A 21,047-nucleotide genomic window follows, 5' to 3' on the forward strand; every position below is an offset into this window, starting at 1 on the left:
GGAAAAAATATTGATATTGAATGTATTAATTTGTTACTAACCTGCCTTAGACACAATACTGAATAAGAAACTAGCAACCTATACAGCTAACTAATAGTTTCGCTAGTACTAGCTTGTTGGTTTTTGTTAGTAAAATGGCTGAAATGTTAGGAAAGAGGTTAAAAGAAGTTAATTGGCCTCAGAATGTTTGACCCTGCTATCATAATTGACCCAGTAATAAATGCTTTGTGTAATTTATAATGAATTTATGCTCGCAGGAAACAAACTAGCATGCAAAGATGCTAACTGGCCCTTGTTAGGTGTTAGCCATTATTAGCCTTGTTTTCTTTGCTGGCTGAAATCATCCTGTGACAAATCATACTGGATATTATTACCACTTGTTTGTGTGTGTGAATAATTAATGGCAAAATGCTAATTTAAAACAGAAAAACAGACACATTATTCCCTTTATAATAATACTTAACATGTTTTGGAAAGCTATGAATATTTTCTCTTCTACAAGACACGTTCACAGTGGGAGTGTGAAGCGCTTTGGGTGTTTGAAAGGTTGTGAGTAGGTACACTGGAGTGTGTGTGTGTGTGTGTGTGTCCTTAAGCAGAAGTGAGCATGTATTCCCATTACTGTATACCCTCATGTCTCTTTCACTGTTTCTTCAAATCTATCTATCTATCTGTCTGCCTATTTCTATATGTGTGTATGTGTGTGTGTGTGTGTGTGTGTGTGTGCACGCATCAGGCTGCCCATCCTCCTATGACATGAATTGCTGCACCCTGGTTGCCTCTGATCTTAGAGTTCAATCTGGTTTTAATGGACTGTGTTACATATATATAAAAAAATCTCAGAGAGAGGGAAGAGGAGCTCGAGAAAGAGAACAGAGAAGAGATCGGCGTATTGTGCTAATAAAAATGGATTGTTCCTGTGACGAAGCACCCCAGTGACAGCACTATTTCCAGTCAGGCAGTGAGAAAGGCAGCCAGGGGGTCTTCACAGCTCTTAGCGGCGTCATCACATCTGTAGATTAATTAAAGTAGGTATATGAAATGTAATTAAACTTTGGAGGTTAATTACAGCATTCCTCGCCAGGAGTCACCCACAGACCTCTGAGCAATTAGTGTTGTTTTATGGTTTAAGTTTTCTACACGTTTCTCAGATTTTTCTCATCTGAGCTGTCACACTACGCACTAGGTTTGGTACGGTATTAGCACATACAAAGTGTTAACCTTTAGTATGGAAAATAAAAGGAAAATTGATTTTTCCAATTGTTTTAAATACGTTAAATATGTAGGATTATACTGAACATCACTGATTTTTCCCTAGGCATGATGCCACAGCCTCACTGAAATTCTGCATGTCTGCACAATGGCAAAAGCGATATTTCTTTTATTTAACAATTCCAAGAAATAAATATTGATTAAATGACATTTTAGGCATAGTACGGCCAAATGTCCTGATTATTTTTGTCTTCCGCTAGTGAAGAAGCCAAACTCACTTTAAAAAACCTCTAGCTAGCTTCCATTGATTTGTCCTTTTCTGTTAAAGCTGATTCTGGTGAAATTGTCGTCGCTTCTTTCTTTTGTTCTTCATCAGAACAGATTTTATATTTTAAGCCAAAATTTCCATCCCTGAAATATATCCTCTGTGACGTTACGTTGTAGTAATGGTTTTAAACTAGGAAGTGGAATTTTATGTAGGGAAAACAGACGAGCGGAGTGAAACGTCTTGCCGTGGTTATAGGAAAACTAGGTGTATTTGGAATTCTGCTAGACCAATCAGATTAGTGGACTCAAGCTAGCTGTTATCAAATGGAATGCACCAGTCAGGCATTACATTATGACCACCTGCCTAATATTCTGTTGGTCCCCCTTTTGCTGCAAAACAGCCCTGACCCGTCATGCACTGTGTATTCTGACACCTTTCTATCAGAACCAGCATTAACTTCTTCAGCAATCCTCCAGCAATCCTTCAGCTCCTCTGTTGGATCGGATCACACGGGCCAGCCTTTGCTCCCCATGTGCATTAAACGAGCCTTGGCCGTCCATGACCCTGTCGCTTGTTTACCACTGTTCCTTCCTTGGACCACTTTTGATAGATACTGACCACTGCAGACCGGGAACACCCCACAAGAGCTGCAGTTTTGGAGATGTTCTGATCCAGTGGTCTAGCCATAACAATTTGGCCCTTCATCAAACTCGCTCAAATCCTTACCCTTGCCCATTTTTTCTGCTTCTAACACATCAACTTTGAGGACAACATGTTCACTTGCTGCCTATTATATCCCACCCACTAACAGGTGCCATGATGAGGAGATAATCAGTCTTATTCACTTCACCTGTCAGTGGTCATAATGTTATGCCTGATCAGTGTATGTATGATGTTTTTAAGGTTGATTCTGTATTTTCGTGACAAAATAGGCAGCATTTGCCATCATGGGGGGGTCATTGCTAACAGTTAAAATGGTGTTCAATAGGAGAAAACAAATTCAAATATCCCGTGATAACAGGTAGATTTTGTGGTTACCTCCTAAAAAAACAACACACCATTATCCAGCAGTGTCGAACATTATATGAGTAATCTGAGAAATCTAGAGTAGAAGTTGTGGAGACAGTAAACGCTGGACCCTGTGCGGTTATAGGAAATACAGGAATGCTGTTTGACCAATCAGATTATTGGACCTGAGCTAATTGTTGTATATTTGACTATGTATGGTGCATTTAATGATTCTGGTTCCTTTTTCAAGGCTGATTACGTGTTTTGGTTTTCCTGTGACGAAATATGCAGCAGTTGTCTCTCGCAGGATGGTGAACACGATGGTGTTCAGTAGAAGAAAACAAATTTGTGATAACAGGTAGATTTTGTGGTTACATCCTTAAAACAAAAGAGCAAGAGCTTCTTCTCGAACTCACCATTATCCAGCAGTGTTGAACAATCATATTAATGAGAAATCTAGAGTAGAAGTTGTCCAAACGTTGGACTCTAGCTAGCTAGCGATTTTACGAGAATTTGAGCAGGATGTAAATATGAATCTAAATGATATGAATATCTGGTTGGAGTGTAGTAGGAAAAGTTTGTTAATAAAATGCATGCTAATGGATTTAAAATAAAAATAACAAATGGTCAATGTTTAATAGTTTGATTAATTGACGGCAGAACCTTTAAATGACACCATTGTGTCAGTGAGTGAGACGCAAGCCAGATGAAAGTGTGGAGGAGTGAGATAGACAGAACAAATGAGAGAGAGAGAGAGAGAGAGAGAGAGATTGAGAGAGAGAGGGAGAGGTCTAGTCATCTCTCCTTATATAACTGTTCCGAGCACAAAGGGGACAAGGCAGTCCTACATTATTGATGCCCGAGATTTCCAGGTCTGGGAGGAATTGCAGCTTCCTCTGAAGGTCAGACGCTTTTTTATTTTTTTAACTAAGAGAAGGAAACTTCAGGCTAGATAAGACCGCCTGTCCCGTCGCGTTTATCAGATTTGTGGGATGAAAGGAGCGATGGTGGAGTAAAAGACTCTTCATGGAAAATCTTCATGGTTGCATCTTCGCCATGTTAATTACAGTGAACGGTTTTACTGGTATAGAGGGATTTTTTTTTTAGATTTTAATAATTCAGATCCATCTTTAGCAGCAAACTAATGACAAAATACTTAAATAGACGAAATGTCTTTCCCATTTTGCTTGTTTGCCATAAGCCGAGTATTAAATTTGTAGAAGCCAGCTGAAATACAAATAACGAGCACTGCATTTGAACAGAACGAAGATTTCGAAACGATTTTTATTCACATATTCCTTACGAACAAAACCATTTTAAAGCCACTTTCAAAGCAGTTTCACTCTAAACACCTTCGAACTGGCCACGGAAAATCGAACTTGTCCAGGCTGCTTGACAACCGCACACCACAAGGATTCTGGGAAAGCAGTACAAGCCGTTTAATAAGCCGTAGTCTTGGGTGTGCGACAAAATAAGCTCTCTGTTTTTCCTTCGTATCAATCAGGAGGCACATAGCCGTGGACTCGGCAGGAGGAGGAAAGTGGACTCGTGAATGCAGACACGGCTCATTAGGACGGTCCAGGCTTCCATTTAGGATTCAGGAGACAAAGAGCTGAATGTGTGGAGGTCTTACTTTTGAGACAAATCTTTTTCTTTTTAGGATTAAAGATTTCTATCTTAAAAAATAGGATGCGTTTTATCTTCAGGTAATTCAGAGAACACCAGAGAGGTTTATTTAAAGAACATCAGCGGGTGACGGAACAGGGATTAGCCACAGCGGAATCGCAAATAAATGATAAAGATAAAAATAGATGCTTCTCGAACGTTCTAGACATTCTACGCAAAAGCCGGCACTTTCTTTCTTTCTTCCCTTTCTTTGCTTTTTTTGAAAATTGATGATTCACAAAAAGAAAAAGTAGGACACAACCTATATAGCGAAATCTCTGAGTATGAAATGCCGAAGACAAAACATGTGTTTTTTAAATTATTTTAGATGATACGCAGGCAAACAGATGCTTTAGGTTTACATGCTTCGTGTTGATCTTACATCATCGCAAACGTTCATGTAGAACACAACCGTATCGACGTACCATATTATTTATTTATTTTATTTTAGTGCTATCATGCACAGTAAAGAGCATACAGTTCTGTTTCCCACAGCGTTCCCCTGTCACTCATGCTACATGTGTGTTGCATAAACTAACGATGCCGCCATCAGCTAAAACACATTCACAGTTACTTTACTTCCTGAAGAGCACAGCCTAGTAAAAGTTGCGTTTACGTTTACGGAAACTCTGACACAGTTCCAGATGGACTCACACCACCTCCTACATATTGTGGTCTCTGGTTCGGGACCACGGTCTGCTTCCCGGTCCACATGACATGATCAATTTTTCATGCTTTGTTTCAGATTAAACTGCCAGTAAGAAAAACCACCTTAGAAACACACTGTATCCTCTATTAATATCTATATCTAATAATCCATTCTTTTAGTTCTTTTTTTTTCTTTATCGATCTTTTTCTGTTATAAACACTTTTAGAATTTTCCAGCAAAAACACCAGCTAGAAAAAATAGACAGGAAAGGCTGGACACGTTCCAGCCTTTATTACACTTTTTGTGTTGAAATCTATGCGTAGTGCAACCATAACAACGCTATAACTAGTCCTTGAAGAGCTCTACTAAGTAACTGACTAACCTAGTTTGCTATGTAGATTAGATTTATACTTAGCAGTTATGCGAATGAAATGAATGCAGATAAAGATTACGGTTTAACCCCGGCGATGAGTAGGTTGCTTGTCTTTGCTGTAGGTCTGGAGGCAGAAAACTTGACTTCATGCATCCGCAGTTAAAGTGGGAAAGTGGGGCGTCACATTCTTTACTGGTGAATATACCCAAAATAGCCAAGTTGTTATGTAAGGAATAACACAACGGACCATGCTGGTGTACAGAAATAATACGCTTCGGGGTGATACTGTATCACATAACCCTGAAATGTATTTTTTTATTTTTTATTTTTTCAAAAGAAAGAAGAAGCCCTTTTATTATTACATTACAGCAAATAGGAATTTTTTTCTTCGTATATCCCAGCTAAAGAAGTTGGGGTCAGAGTGTTGGGGCAGCACCCCTGGAGCAGATAGGGTTAAAGGCCTTGTTCAATTGCCCAACAATGGCAGCTTGGCAGTGCTGGGGCTTGAACCAGGCAACAACCCAGAGCCTTAACCACTTGAGCCATCACTGACCAGTCCTTGACACTCCTTTCATCAGTTTCTATAGATTTTTATTTATTTTTCTCATTAGTACTCTTAAGCAGTGTCCCAAATCATGTACTACACACTATGCACTTACGCTATGCACTTTAAACTCTAACATCTAGTGAATAAAATATGGAAGGTTTGTATCGCAAGTTAGTGTCGTCGGCCATCTTGGATTTTTTTCTCCTCTAGAGTCAGCAGCTGGTAGCCCCACCCCTCTTTTTCATACTTAAGCAAAGCTTAAAGAAATATTTTAGCCAGTTTTAAAGGTCTGTTAATTCTGTAATACCAAAAAATGATGCTGATGTTCCATGTGGATTATAAAGAAACCCAAATCACACCAGCTTCACCTAGAAATCACCTAGAACGTCACCTGAAGTTCAGCGTTTCTTTCTTTTTTTCACCAAGAAAACACTGGACCACCAAAACCCTCTGATTTTGGTTTTAAAACAGAGAAGCAACAATAATTACACAGGCAATGGATTTATTCCTGAACATGATATGTTTCCTCTAATATTTCAGTCCCTGCTACAAGATCACCTGTGTCCATAGTTAAAGGGAAGTTATCTCTGGTCCAGCCTTCAGGAAATCTCGTTATCTGTACTCGTATCTGTATTCAGTTTATTAACGCTCCCAACATGTCGTCGCCTCGCATCCAACGCCCCGCCGCTCGTAGTAAAAATAGCGTCAATAATTAATGATCCAATTAATAGTTTACACTGGCTTTCTTATTGAGTTGTCAGGGTGATGGAGAGCCTGTAGACGGAAACCTCCGACCTGATTCAGCACTTCAGCCTCCCACTGAGAGGGGGCGAGAGAGAGAGAGAGAGAGAGAGAGCACAAAGTGGGAGAAAGAAAGAGAGCTAGAGAAGAGGAAATAGAGGACAAGTGGACACACAAAGCAACTGATGCATCAACAAGCAATAAAGCAACATCTGAGGAACATTTCTCAATTCTATGCAAATTAGATAAAGATAAAGATAAAGATAAAGATAAAGATAAAATGACAAATATAAACAACTGGCTTGAGTTATGCTTCCTCAGACCCACCTCATGGCACATATGTTTCTTTAATTCCCTACTTTGGCTCTGTTTCTGTTCAGTGTTTGAAGCAGAAAAATGGATTGTAAACAACTGTGTATTAAATATATAAAGATATTTACACATTATGAAGAACAATAAAGCTTGGAAGGATACAGGAGTGAGCACTGTGGGTGTGCAGACAGCTAGTACGGATAGCTTGTTTTGCTAATCTGAGAGAAATGCTAGTTTAAGCCGGAATCTTCCGGAAATGGAACGAATGACTTTTTACAGTGATTAGTGTGTTGTTATAATTACACTTTTTACGTTCTGATTTTTTTGGGTTTTTTCTTCATTTTCCATTTAAATATTGTAATAAAAAAATTCACAAATAATTTTGCAAAAACAAGCATTGCTAAATCAATACTTTTTTAATTTATTAATCAATGATCTCTTATTTATTTATTTATTTATTTTTATTAATATAAATTTATTTATTTATTTATTTTTATATAATACATTCATTTATTTTTAGTCTTTATTATTTTTTTAAGTACTATTTTAAGCTAGTTTTGAGCTAGTTTTACAGAGGCAGAATCCTGTGTGCACCACAGATAACAGCGTGGAGATTCGGCGAGAGAGGAGGGACGTAGAAATAGAGAATGATAACGCAACGTAAGCTGCGGAATAACATTTAGCGATTCATTACTGTGTATGACATACTACAATGTCACATTAGATCTTGTTGTGATTGTCAGTGGATCACGCGGTGCATGTCTAATGAAGAACAAGAACCCGGGTTATTGTAATGAGCTCCCTCACAGAGCGTATTTTAATGTCATCTACTTAACAGAGTTTTTTTGGACGTTCTTGGCACAGCGAGGTTTCATCCCCATCCCAGAAGAGCAGATCTGCAAAAACAGGCAAAATTATTTCACTAAGGTCACTTTAGGGCAGAAGAATTTATTCAGTTCGAACACATTACCTGCTTTTCCAGGGAGAGGTTCCTGAATAAAGCAGATACTGAAAATGAATGAATAAAAAAACCTATCCTCGCTTATCCTATTGTCCTGTGACCAATCAAGTGACACATTATTATAAGCTGTGTCCCAAATTGCATGCTTATGCACGATCCTGTGCCGTTTTCGAACTTTAAATATCGTGAGGAGTGCACTTCAAATACCCGGATGAGGCACTTATTCAGATGGAAATATCAAGTGTCAAATGTTGGACATTTCATGCACTCGATGCTCACAGCTTTGCTCTTGTCGAGAGTAAAAAAAAGGGGCGGGGCTACCAGGTGCTGATATGCTGGATGGGAAGAACTGTTCAGGATGACCAACGTTGTTGATTTATTTGAGATGAATTGACCTTTCTAAAATGTATACACTAGAGTATATAGTGTGTAAGGTGTAATCGGTCATTTGGGAGGCAGGTATAGACTATTACAAGTTGAATTAAAGGGATAAGTCTGTTTAGTTCAAATCTAATCTATTCTAATATAATATAATATAATATAATATAATATAATATAATATAATATAATATAATATAATATAATATAATATAATATAATATTTATCCAATGACTTTTTAACATATGTTTTCTGAATGCATTACGAGCAAAAATGCATGTAGCGTTAAAGGCACCTGTGTGTGTGTGTGTGTGGTGAAAGACTGAAAGAGTGTGAATGTGGGAATCTTTGCTGTTTTTCTTTCTCCTCACTTCATGCACTGTGCTCTCTGCTGCTGCCCGCTGGTGTGTGTGTGTGTGTGTGCGTGTGTGTGTGTGTGTGTGCATTTGTGTATGTGTGTGTGTGGGCACTCACAGGAGATATAGATGGCCACTGGTGGGATCAGGCGACGTGGCATAGCAGCGATACCTCCTCTATGTCACTGGTGAGCCAAGTGGAGCCCAGACCCTCTCTATCTCTCTATTTCTCTCTATTTCTCTCTCTGTCTCTCTCTCTCTCTCTCTCTCTCTCGTCATATCATGATTTAAGTTGATTTATGTTCACCTCTGCATGTCTTTTTTTTTTCTTTTCTTTCCTTTTTTTTTTTTCTTTCCTTTCCGCATTTCTTTATCCCTCGCCTGTAGGGGACAGTCAAAGGGGAAAAAGAGAAACTATTGAGCAGGCACACATCTTATCAGAGGGCCAAAAGAAAATGGTGCGCTTTTGGGGCCACTCGTTGGAAGAGGATGCCGAGTGGGGCGAGCCGCAGGTTAAAGACTCGGGCGTTGACACATGCAGTAGCACAACGCTAAACGAGGAGCATAGCCATAGCGAGAAGGTACCGGCACCTGTTCCAGCCTGCACTCTGTCTCTCGAGTTCATTCTGTTTAATTTTTTAGCTCTTTTTTTAATTTTTTTCCTTCCTTTGCCTTCTCACCTGGCTTTTTTTGTCGATTTTGTTTGTTTGGTTTCTTAGTGCTTTTATTTCATGTGTGCATTCCGTATGTGAAGGTGATTTGCTTTACTTTGTAGATTTTGTTTTTTAAATTTTCCATATATGGAAAATCTTCCCTCTGTTGATTTATTTATTTATTTATTTGTTTATTTTTAACTTTTTTTTGGGGAGGTGGTGGGGGGGATGGACATTTTTGCTTGCTTTGTGGTGTGTGGCTTCGTAGCTACAGCTGGTTGGCTGATCGTGCCGTAGTCTCGCGTACCGAGCTCGAATGTGGCGGGAGCATCGCTAACACCTTGTCTCTCTAGGTGCATGCCCCCCCCAACCTTCTGTCATTTCCTGTGTGTTGGTGCCACATGGTGACCTTTTTCCTGTTCCTCTGTAGTTCCTCACTCCCTACACCCACACACCCACGATACACCCCAACGACCCGGCCACCGACTGCAGTAAAGACACGCCACCTGAACGTCTGAACGTCTCCACACGTGCACTGAAGGAAGGGGCGGGAGATCCGGGTTTTATTTGGGAAAGACGTGTTTTTCTTTTTTCCCTTTCACTGTCACAAGATTTTCAGTTACCATTAGTGCAACTTCGTTTTTATTATTATGATTATTATTATTTATTTATTTTTTAGTGGGTGTGGCTCTGGGGCGGGGGTCGTGCTCTCCGTCTCACTCGCTGTGACGTTTTGTGTCCTTGTTTTTTTGTTTGTTTTTTTTCTTCACATTTTTTCGTTCGCTCTATTAATTGTATTAATTGTCTGATTTGTGCTTGGTGCTCTTTAGGTGGGTTTGCATGTTAATCACATGATCACACAAACTCTGGACCCACTAAATGGTCCTTTCTGTCATAAAAGTAAAGAAAATCACTTTTCAATATGCGTCCTTTCATTTAATGTATTTTGTAGACATCTATATATGTTTATCCATATCAGCTGCTTTTTATCTGACTGATGATAATAAAATACAGAGTTTATGTGATCACCTGGATGCTAAAAGCAAACGCTCCTTCTCCACCCCTTCCTTCCTCTGTCTTAATGAACTTTATCAGAAAATTTTGAGTTTAAATTATTATTATTTTTTTTTACTGTGGCTTTGACCTCGTAGCATCCTGTCACGTGGCAACCGTCCAAAGACGGCGACCGCCTCATAGGCCGCATTTTGCTCAACAAGCGGCTCAAGGATGGAAGCGTTCCCCGTGACTCCGGAGCTCTTCTGGGCCTAAAAGTGAGTCCAGCATCAGAATTTACACTCTGTGTGGGTCTTTAAGACATGACATGTCTTAATCGTTTTTAGTAATATCTCTTGCCACTCAATTTGAATGAAAGCTAGTTACAGAGATGTGGGGGAAAAAACAGTCACACGGAGTCACATGACACGTGAGATCTGAGACTGAACTTCCTGGATGGACTTAGCACCAGTAAAGCATGCCAGAAATAAATAACGCGCTTGAACGTGATTAAAATCCCCAACGGCTCCAGAGCTAGACGTTATGTAAAGCAAATTTCCGTCCCGCAGACTCTGTAATTGCTTTCATTTTATGTGTGTGAAATGAAACTCTGAGAAAGGAAGCAGGTGCAAAATTCTGGAACGGGAACTATGTATGGTTACGTCATTTTTATATAATATTTACCATGTTTGATATAGTTGAATATTTCCTGTTTTGGAAATTGACTAATTGTGGCCTTAGGACTTGAAGTTGAAAAACAAATTATATTGCTATATATCACTTGTTATGTACGCAACTATTTTATTCTAAAAACATACATTTGTTTTATCTAAAAATCTGGAAAAACATAAAAGTTACTTCCAAACAGGTATATATATATATATATATATATATATATATATATATATATATATATATATATATATATATATATATATATATATATATATATATATATATATTTATATATATATATAGAGAGAGAGAGAGAGAGAGAGAGGGAGGTCGCTACTATAGTGAAGCTGTGAGTTTAACTACTGAATTATTTTTTAAAAAATTAAAAATTAGAGCCAGAGAGAAATTTAATGTGATTAAAAAAATCTTTAATAAAAGGACTTATTTTAAAACAGTAAGAAATTGTTTTAGTACAAAATCTTGAATTATGTTGAAAAAAAATTTGCTTCACTTCCCTTTTTTTTAATTCCGTCTGACCAATTGACTTAATATTAAATTTATATTGTTTTTAGGAAAATTTAAATTTTTATCACTAGAAACTGCAACCAGACAGATCATGGTATAATTTCATATTTTACTTCATATTTTCATTTATACGCTTTTTTATATTTTCATTTATAAGGCTTTTTTCTTATATGTCCTATGTGTTTGTTTTATGGATTATTGTGCCATTTAACAGAGAGTGTGTATGAAGGTTTTGTGTTTTTCTTTTTAAAAATAAAAAATCAGAAAATATAAACAAATAAATAAATAAATAAATAGATAAATAAATAATTAATGGCGTGCATAAATCTGAGATTGCTAAATCAACCCTTTTCATAACCATTTTGCATTTTATCTGGTGTGATTTTTCTTTTTAATGACTTGATAGAAAGCCTTAAAAAAAAATTCTATTCAAAATGATGTAAAAATGTGTGAATTCTTGTTAAAAAAATCTTAAAAATAAAAATACTTTACTTGCATGCTTAAAATTCATTAGTATACAATTAAAGATTTTTTTAATGATATTTTAATAGATTTTTTTTTTTTTTTCCCCATTGCATATTTCATTGACCGCAAAATAATGTGTCTGTTTTGGGCAGGTGGTTGGAGGCAAAATGACCGAGTCCGGTAGACTTTGTGCGTTTATCACTAAAGTAAGAAAAGGAAGTTTAGCAGACACTGTCGGACATCTTAGACCAGGTAAGCATCAGATTTCTGTTGGGAAAAAAAAAAAAAGCAGAAATAAAAATGATCAGTGTTAATAATGATGTAACAGTTGCTAAAAAATGAGCGAGAGTGAAATTAATATAAGAATTCAAATTTATATTGCTTTGTGTTTGGATGATGAATTGTATCTTGAAGCTTGAAATAATACATAAAGCGTTTGAAAGGGCATTTTTAAAATATCTTTATGTGGCATCTGCTTTGTTTTATTTACCAAAATGAATTTTTAGTGTGAGTAGTGGGAATAGTAAATAAGCATTTATCTCCGCAGGTGATCAGGTCTTGGAGTGGAACGGGAGAAACTTACAAGGAGCCACATTTAAAGAAGTTTACAATATCATTTTAGAATCTAAGCCAGAGCCTCAGGTGGAACTGGTGGTGTCCCGACCCATCGGGTAAAGCCTCAGAGCAACGGCCATGCTCTGTCCGTCTCTATCATCAATATCTTATGCAGATGTTCATATGTGATGTGAATCAATGTTTCCTCAATGACAGTTATTGTGTTATTGTATAGTGACAAAGGCACAGACAGGTCAACCTTTATATTAAGGTTAAATATTAATTATTTGAATATAAAATGAATCAGTGTGTGTTGTTTTTCCCTCTGTTAGGATAACCTTACACAGAATTTTATTGGTTGAAGATAACACAGTCGAATCTTAGATGCTAACATCTCAGAGAGCGGAAATGGGTTTGATATCAGCATTAACTTTAAAGATAGAAACATTTCTGTGGAAAAAAAACGAACTATTTATTATTATTTATTTATTTATATAGTGCCCCCAGTAGGCTAGATATAAACAGAAATGCTTATGAAACACTACAAAAAGTGTCTACTTTTATATTAGCTTTATATTAAGCACCACTGTGGAATGGGACATGACAAAGACATTCAGTGCTGAACATGGACACAGCAAAACCGGCACAAATTCCATATTTTTAGCCTCTGGTACATAGAATATTTATCAAGAGAATCCTAAACCTATGACGTTAAGGGAATAGTGATATTTTGAATTAATTAAACAGCCGTGCGTAATTTATTCATTAAGTTTTTATTGGTCATTTGCTGACGTTTATTTTAGGAAGCCGTAATGTAACGTCCGTTCCCCTTTTACACCTTTAATTTCACTGATATTATGTTGTTACTACGCACTAAGCGATTTCTAGCCAATATTTTGCTGAGATTTTGTGCTTGAAGAAACCATATTTATTGCCGTCTTGCCATTTTGCCATATCAGGGAATTTTTCCCTAAAGACCTGCTTGTGCGTATGGCTTCCAAAAACAACACTAGTCCGGAAACCTTATTGCAGCTTGGTGCTAGTAAAAACCCAAGGAAAAAAAAATGCTGATCTAGGATCAGCTTTTCCTTTACAAATTCTTAGTGCACACAATATTTGAGATCAACGAAACTGATTACAGAGCAGTGTATTGGCCCAGACTCTAATAGAGACTAATGTGATGCTTAGGGCCATTAAAAGCTCATTAAAAAGGTCTCTCTCCCTCTCTCTCTCTCTCTCTCTCTCTCTCAATGCAGAGACATCCCCAGGATACCAGACAGCACACACACACAACTGGAGTCGAGTGAGTAGCCACCGTGTGGCCAGATGCAATCGATGCACTTCTGTGATCACCTAAATATCATATCCTAATATCCTGTATCTTTCTTACACCCTTCTCATTTTTTTTTTTTTATCCCTTCCCGTTCCCTTGTTCCCGGCTGCCTTTATTAAATTCCACCCGAAAGGTTCCAGTTCATTTGAGTCGCAGAAGATGGACCGACCATCCATATCCATCACGTCTCCCATGAGCCCCGGCGTGCTGCGAGACGCACCGCAGTACTTATCCGGACAGCTCTCTGTGAGTTCCCACAATGCATCACTCTGCTTTCTCAGAGGAAAAAGAATTATTTTAAACGCCATCTTTAATATAAAACCTGAATTTCTGTATAGAGTAAGGTCCACTTGATTTGAATTACATGTATGCTGACGGACCGAGGTGAAAAAATATTGATTGATTTTTCGCTCTAAGAATCAATCCATGTAGTGCTACATGATAGATAGATAGATAGATAGATAGATAGATAGATAGATAGAACAGCTATAAGTGATGTATTCACTCTTATATCACAGCTAATGACTTTTTATCCATTTATTATTATATTTAATATTGCAAAATGTCTGCAAAGCAAAACAGGTCACTTCCTGTTTTCACTTACTTTATAGCAGCTAGACATTCATATGCAAGTTTCTGTTTTTTTCTCTCTCTTAATGTTGAGTCGTGTCATGTGACTCCAGTCATGCTCCCCCCAAAAAATCCTAAAAAAAAAAAATCTGGAGAAATTCGCAAAAAAATCCTTACAGAAAACGTCACCAAATTAGCGATTACACATTTTTCTTTTTCTAAATAGCACTTTCTTAATTGATGTAGGAATAGATTTAGACTCCTAGAAACAAGTCCATGTGAATTTGATGTTGCTCTAGAAATGACATAATAAAACAATGATTTCACCATGGGAATGAAATTACAGCCAGAGCTGCTGTCATACACAGCAAATTAACAACCAATCAGAGATGAGAATTCAGCAGCGTTGTCGAACAATAAGGTATTAAATAAAAACAACCTAGATATGCATTGAGATTTGTTTTAGATCCTGATCTACCAAAATGGATAGTCTTCATAGCCATGCTTATGTTATGACCCGTTCTAACCTTCATGTTTCTAAACAATTATTCATTTTATTCAGCAGCTACTTTAGCTAAGAAAACTGACTTGCATTGAAGGGATTATGTTTTTCCGCAGTCCTAAAAATAACTTTCCAACATGAACTGATTTCTGTTTTATTTTTTTTAAAAACGTCCCATGAGAGCTCAAAAGTATTTGCACATTTGAAGGGAACGTCGTTTTGACGACGATCTCTGAGCTGTGAAGATTTTAGAAAACTCGCAGCCTCATAGACGTCGCTGGAACTTCCTTATTTGTGTATCAAATTATATTGCTTTCAATTCAGCAGCGATGGTCTGAATCAGTGGGACATCCATTGGTATGGTAGGTAGTGAAGAGAACAAGCATGTTAAGTACTTAGCCATTGTTGGCAAACACTCGGGAGGCGAACAAAGGCGACTCAAACACAGATAAAGTTCTGGAACGGCTCCACGGTGCTTACGCTCGGCCACAGATCTGGAGCTCACCCAAGGGGAAAAAACACCAGACCTGATCATGTTACACTCACTCGCTGCGCTCTAATAGTGTAGCTGTAACACATTCCAACAGCAGAAGACTCGCTGATGTACGGTGTAAAAGGACGGCACGCTGGATGCTTAATTAAACCTCATGTTTCAATTTTAAAACTCTAAACTCTATTACAGTAAATACACAGTATAAATCTATTGTCTTTTATCTTATTAGCAATTTAAACAGCATTTCTGCAAATATAAACAAGACACGCAGAGATATAGGGAATGCGACGCAGATTAAGCTAAAATCACTTACAAATCAAGTGCACACCCTTATGAGAAATTAAGGAAGAGGAATAAATGGAATTTATATCCGTTTTATATTTAGCGTGTCAGGTTTCATCGATTGGTCTTTCATTACAGTGTCAGATCAGGTCTGGAGACTAATTCTGCATTCACACATGCAACCAATTTTATCATTGCAGGTTGCCAGTAGCTGATGATGAGTTGGTGATGAGCTCATGTGATCTTCGGAAGCTCTGCACCAAATCGTTCCATATTTATATAAAGTGAAACTTTTCTCAGCTATGACACGCCCACATCTGGTTGCCAGCCATATTTTATGTTGCTGGAGGATGGGAACTTAATAATCTCTGGTCTCGCTTTGTCACTGTATGTGTGAACATGGCATGAGAAAAAAAAAAGACAAAAAATCTGGATTGTGGGCTGATTCGAAGACCCCATTATTTGGTAATACTTTGTACTTGTGTAAAAATAAAATAAAATGAAATAAAATAAGATAAAGTAATCAAACAAGCAAGCAAACAAATAAATGAATAAATAAATAAATAAATAAAATTAAGGTATATTTTCTATTATAGAAATTCTATTCTATTTTTGCACTGGACTATGTTTCATTTTTGCGATTTGATTTTTTTTTTAAATAATTAAAATAAATTTTTAACTTTTTTTTTAATTAATATTTATTTTTTAAAAATAATTTTTATGATCCCGTATCCCAAGAGGCAAACCTGAATCATTTCATGTTGGAGTAATCATTTCAGTACTGTTCCACTTGGAATACAAAAGCGAATGATTTTAACCCTGAATTAACGATCACCTTCCACATAATATTTAACCTTCTTGTGCATCTTCTCAAACTCTTCATTGTCTTTAACTCTCTGAGATTCTGTGGATATGTGTGTATGCATTGAGTAACACAATCTGCTGTGTTTTTTTATCTGTATGTGTGTGTGTGTGTGTGTGTGTTGTTCGCTCAGGTGGAGATTCGGTTTAAAATAGACAATAGACTCGCAGATTACTGTTCGAATCCTTGGACGATCCGTGTCTAAATTCAACCTGTAAAAAGGAACGATCTTCTTCCGAAAGACAAGGCACGCCGACTATATTTAGCGCTTTCGCAATCTAACAGTTGCACGCAGGATTATTTATGCGAAAGAATCGACTAAATGAAAATGACTCGGATGAAAGAAAGCAAATGAGAAGCTAATTACGCATTACGCATTCGGAAGATGTTCCTGGATGATTGTCTTCGGTTGTTTTCTACGTCTCCAGCCTGAACTTTTTTAAAAATAAATAAATAAAATAGAAAGAGCAATTGCGCAGTAACCTGCAGTGTTTAGACTGAATCTCTCCCTGAGCTCCTCTAACACTGGTGCCTGTCATTCTGGGTTTAGTTTCATTGCATTGTTCCTTTGTTTTGTTCTTGTCATTAACTTTGCTTACCCAGAGCCAAAGCCTTAGTAGGAGAATAGAGCCTTTTAACCCTAGGGTTCAGGTAATTCACACTATATACCACCAAGACACTCACCCCCTTGTTGCCCCTTATCCTCTTACTTACCCTCCCGCTTCTACTAAAAGCACAGCGAGGAAATGGCTGCGCTTTCTGTTGATGTCTTTTTTGCTTGTGTAACTTTAGTATTACTTTTATTTTCTTATATTTTTTTTGGAAAATATTGGAATGATTTTGCGAGAATGATTTGCATGACCAAAAAAAAAAAAGAAAAGAAAAGTACAGATTATTTGCCAGCCATGCCATACTTATGCCTTTACACATTATATTCCCTCAATGTGTAAGGCATAACACACTCCAGGCTGTGTGATTATAGGAAATGAATCCACAATGCAGTGGTACAGTAGTGATACAATTCCTTTTCTTCTTCTATAACAACACAGCCTGTTGTTTTTTCATTGCAGCGATTTGCTAGCAATTACAGTTTTTAGTTTATTAGTGAACATGCTTGCTACGTTTGAGTACATTAGGTACTGTTATCATGTACGTTATAGCAGCAGTAAACGTCACGTCATTTCACCCCCCCCCCACACATTAACGCGTGTCAACCTGTCATTTAATATTCACACACCGTCCACTTTATTAGGAACACCCGTGCATGTATGCAGTTATCCAATCAGCCAGTCATATTGCAGTACAGTTCATACAGTCGTGCTCATGCAATCGTGCAGATTCAGCTGGAGATGATGTGCGCAGCAAACATCAAAACGGAGAAAAGGTGTGATCTCTGTGACTTTTTGGTACCAGATGGGCTGGTTCGAGTATTTCCGAAACGACTGATTTGCTGTGAATTTCACACACAACAGTTTTGAAGTTAAAAGAGGTCCCAAGCTGCCAGGGTGAATATAGTAACTGACATGACTGACTCATTAGATAACTGCATAAATGTACGCAGGTAAAATAAATCGACTTGAGCTCAACTTTAGCTTGAGCTCGGTTTACTTACAAGAGTCAGAACAGGGAAGGGGGGTTTATATGAAACCCCCCCCAAAAAAAGCAGAAGTGAGGATCAAACCAAGAACATGCAGCAAAATAGGAATGTCCATTTGGTCCATTACCTTGGTGGCCAGTTAGCATACTCTAGCTCCACCGTTATACCTGACATATACACCTGTGGCCTTCATCAGCATGAATTCTAGTTTATTTGTTACTTTACAAGCTCTGCACTCTCACTGCTTAGCATAGAAACACAACCAGGCTGATTAGTCGTCTCCTAGCGTCACTTGCGGACTGTAATGTTGTTCAAAAACAAACCGTCTCTTCACTTTTAATATCAAACCCGGCATGTACCAGTTCATTCATGGAGACTTCCTTTTAGTTAAAGCTTTTGTAGTTTTTATAGACTTTTGTTTCATGCAAATGACTAAAAAAAACTCCCTGACATTGGGGATATGATCAAAATCTTCGTGTCTTGTTATGTTTTTTCTTCTTCTTCTTCTTCTTCTTGTTTTGTTCACTCTCTGGTCTGACCTCTGTATGTTTGCCTACTGCATGAGAAATCAATTTCCGCTGTGCACTCATTCCCTTGCCTGTTAATCTGTTCATGTTAGAGCAGATCTCTTGCAAATGAAAGCCAATTACCTTAAAAACATACGCACCTAATAGCATCCAAGTGATCTATATCAGTGGATAAGATCTCATTTATTCTCATTTGCACTATACCGGTATAGTTAAGGATCCATTATTTGCTTGAAAGTGTACCCTCTATCAAATGTTATCTAACTTTGTGCACCTATATTGTGTTATACACCCAATTATTTATTATTAATTTCTTAAAAGAATTGTTATGTATTTTTAGACCGTTTCACTTTTTTGTAGTAGTGTTTAAATACATGATTTCTTCACGTTCGTTACATCCCAGTGACCGAACATGCATGTATAGTATACAGTACATACTTAAGGCTCTGTTAAGAAAGCAATGACTCCAGAGACGTCTTGATCTTTGCTCAGGTTAAACTCTGGTACGATAAAGTGGGCCACCAGCTCATTGTCACCATCCTGGGAGCCAAGGACCTGCCGTCGCGAGAAGACGGACGACCGAGGAACCCCTACGTCAAAATCTACTTCCTCCCAGACAGAAGGTAAGGGTAGAGGAAGGGTGGAGCATGTCATTTTTGTGAACTAGTTTCGTCTATTTTGCTTTTCATTTCTTTGTGAATATAATATCAACACATTTCTTTAAGATAAAAAGAAACCATATACACCTACCAGGCATAACATTATGACCACCTGCTTAATATTGTGTTGGTCCCCCTTTTCGCTGCCAAAACAGCCCTGACCCATCATGCACTGTGTATTCTGACACCTTTCTATCAGAACCAGCATTAACTTCTTCAGCAATCTGAGCAACAGTAGCTCGTCTGTTCCTTCCTTGGACCACTTTTGCTAGATACTGACCACTGCAGACCGGGAACACCTCCACAAGAGCTGCAGTTTTGGAGATGCTCTGATCCAGTCGTCTAGCCATCACAATTTGGCCCTTCATCAAACTCGCTCAAATCCTTACACTCGCCCATTTTTCCTGCTTCTAACACATCAACTTTGAGGACAAAATGTTCACTTGCTGCCTAATATATCCCACCGACTAACAGGTGCCATGATGAGGAGATAATCACTTCACCTCTCAGTGCTCATAATGTTATGCCTGATCTGTGTATGATGTTCAAACCCAAACAGTGGTTCAAAACAATTTTGTAAAGATTGAATTAAGGTTCTAATTTTGATTGCAAACATGTCCAGATGCTTTACGTTATTGAGCTTCTACAGTCTTTTGGTGTTTCCCGGCTTCCATTCTACCAGTGGTGGTAAATAAAAGCAGTTTGAATTATTGTTCCTCCAGTGACAAAAGCAAGAGGAGAACTAAAACGGTAAAGAAGTCTTTAGAGCCCAAATGGAACCAGACGTTCATGTATTCGCCAGTGCATCGGCGCGAGTTTCGCGAGCGCATGCTGGAGATTACGCTGTGGGACCAGGCGCGAGTCCGTGAGGAGGAGAGCGAATTCCTCGGAGAGGTACAAACATGCAACATCGTGTCTTGACAAGCTGTCAGTCTTCACAGTTTTGTAGATTCCTGCGTGAAATAAATTAAACTCAGCAGCACACAGGAATAATTTGTGCTTGGTGAAAAATTTCATATAGGTGAGCTTGAAACATGTGTAACCATCTTCCTGATCATAAAGGTAATTAACCTGAATTATAGGCTGCGTCTCAATCAGCATCCTAGCTCCCTAGGTGGGGAATCAGTATATCTGGTAAGGACCCTGACTCACTAAACACTGGGAAAATGATTTTCCTCTCATTTCCTTAATCAGTCACAGTAAAAACCTGAACATATCAAATATTTTAAGTTTTATATATTTGTTAGCTTAATCACACGCATTTCTGTCATGGTACTTCGAGCAGGATCGTGGCCTGGCTAGTGGATTTTTTCAAATCATTAAACAAGCATATAGAACGAAAAATTGCTAATTAGTTAAGCAATTATTTGAAAGCTACAACAACGATAGCAATCTAATTGCATTTGCAGATGAGCTTGGATGAGAATTTGGTGTTGTCTAGCATTTTTGCACTGGAAGTATTTCGCCATAGAGAGACAGAGAGAGAGTTAGAGCCCTTAAAATGGCCGTCTCCCTGATAAGTGCCCTGACCACTGAACTACTGAGCTGATTGAAACATATCCATGCGCTAGAACTCAGTGCAGCCGTACTTTTGTTGTGACTCTTTTCGTTTTGTTTCCGTTTAGATTCTGATCGAGCTGGAGACAGCGCTGATGGACGACGAGCCTCATTGGTACAAGCTGCAAATGCATGACGTCTCCTCGATGCCTCTTCCCAAGAGTTCGCCCTACCTTCAGAGGAGAGCCATGCACGGAGACAGTCCCACTCGCCGACTACAGAGTATGCCTTTAACTTCCATTAGATCTCATTCGCATCACTCCTGCCTTCTGTCACTACGCCTTTCGTTCACTTCATATAGACAGATCCACTTTCTTTACAAAAAAAT

The 21,047-nt window shown here is 38.0% G+C and overlaps 1 protein-coding gene across 6 annotated transcripts in view; it reads left to right on the forward strand.

Annotated features, from left to right (window-relative positions):
• Positions 1 to 21,047, forward strand: part of rims2a (regulating synaptic membrane exocytosis 2a) — a 189,238-nt gene that overhangs the window by 80,417 nt on the left and 87,774 nt on the right. For 2 of the 6 annotated variants that reach the window (XM_058376391.1, XM_058376393.1), the window contains exons 8-16: positions 8,592 to 8,659; positions 10,276 to 10,395; positions 11,935 to 12,034; positions 12,330 to 12,453; positions 13,594 to 13,640; positions 13,804 to 13,916; positions 18,996 to 19,126; positions 19,885 to 20,056; positions 20,788 to 20,941. In XM_058376391.1, the coding sequence (XP_058232374.1) occupies positions 8,592 to 8,659; positions 10,276 to 10,395; positions 11,935 to 12,034; positions 12,330 to 12,453; positions 13,594 to 13,640; positions 13,804 to 13,916; positions 18,996 to 19,126; positions 19,885 to 20,056; positions 20,788 to 20,941 (1,029 nt within the window). Of the gene's footprint in view, positions 1 to 8,591; positions 8,660 to 8,858; positions 9,053 to 10,275; positions 10,396 to 11,934; positions 12,035 to 12,329; positions 12,454 to 13,593; positions 13,641 to 13,803; positions 13,917 to 16,982; positions 17,031 to 18,995; positions 19,127 to 19,863; positions 20,057 to 20,787; positions 20,942 to 21,047 lie in introns of all 6 variants that reach the window. The other 4 variants (XM_058376388.1, XM_058376387.1, XM_058376390.1 and 1 more) reach the window with 4 other exon arrangements.

This window comes from Hemibagrus wyckioides, linkage group LG23 (genome assembly GCF_019097595.1).
Source record: "Hemibagrus wyckioides isolate EC202008001 linkage group LG23, SWU_Hwy_1.0, whole genome shotgun sequence".
NCBI classification, from domain to species: domain Eukaryota; kingdom Metazoa; phylum Chordata; class Actinopteri; order Siluriformes; family Bagridae; genus Hemibagrus; species Hemibagrus wyckioides.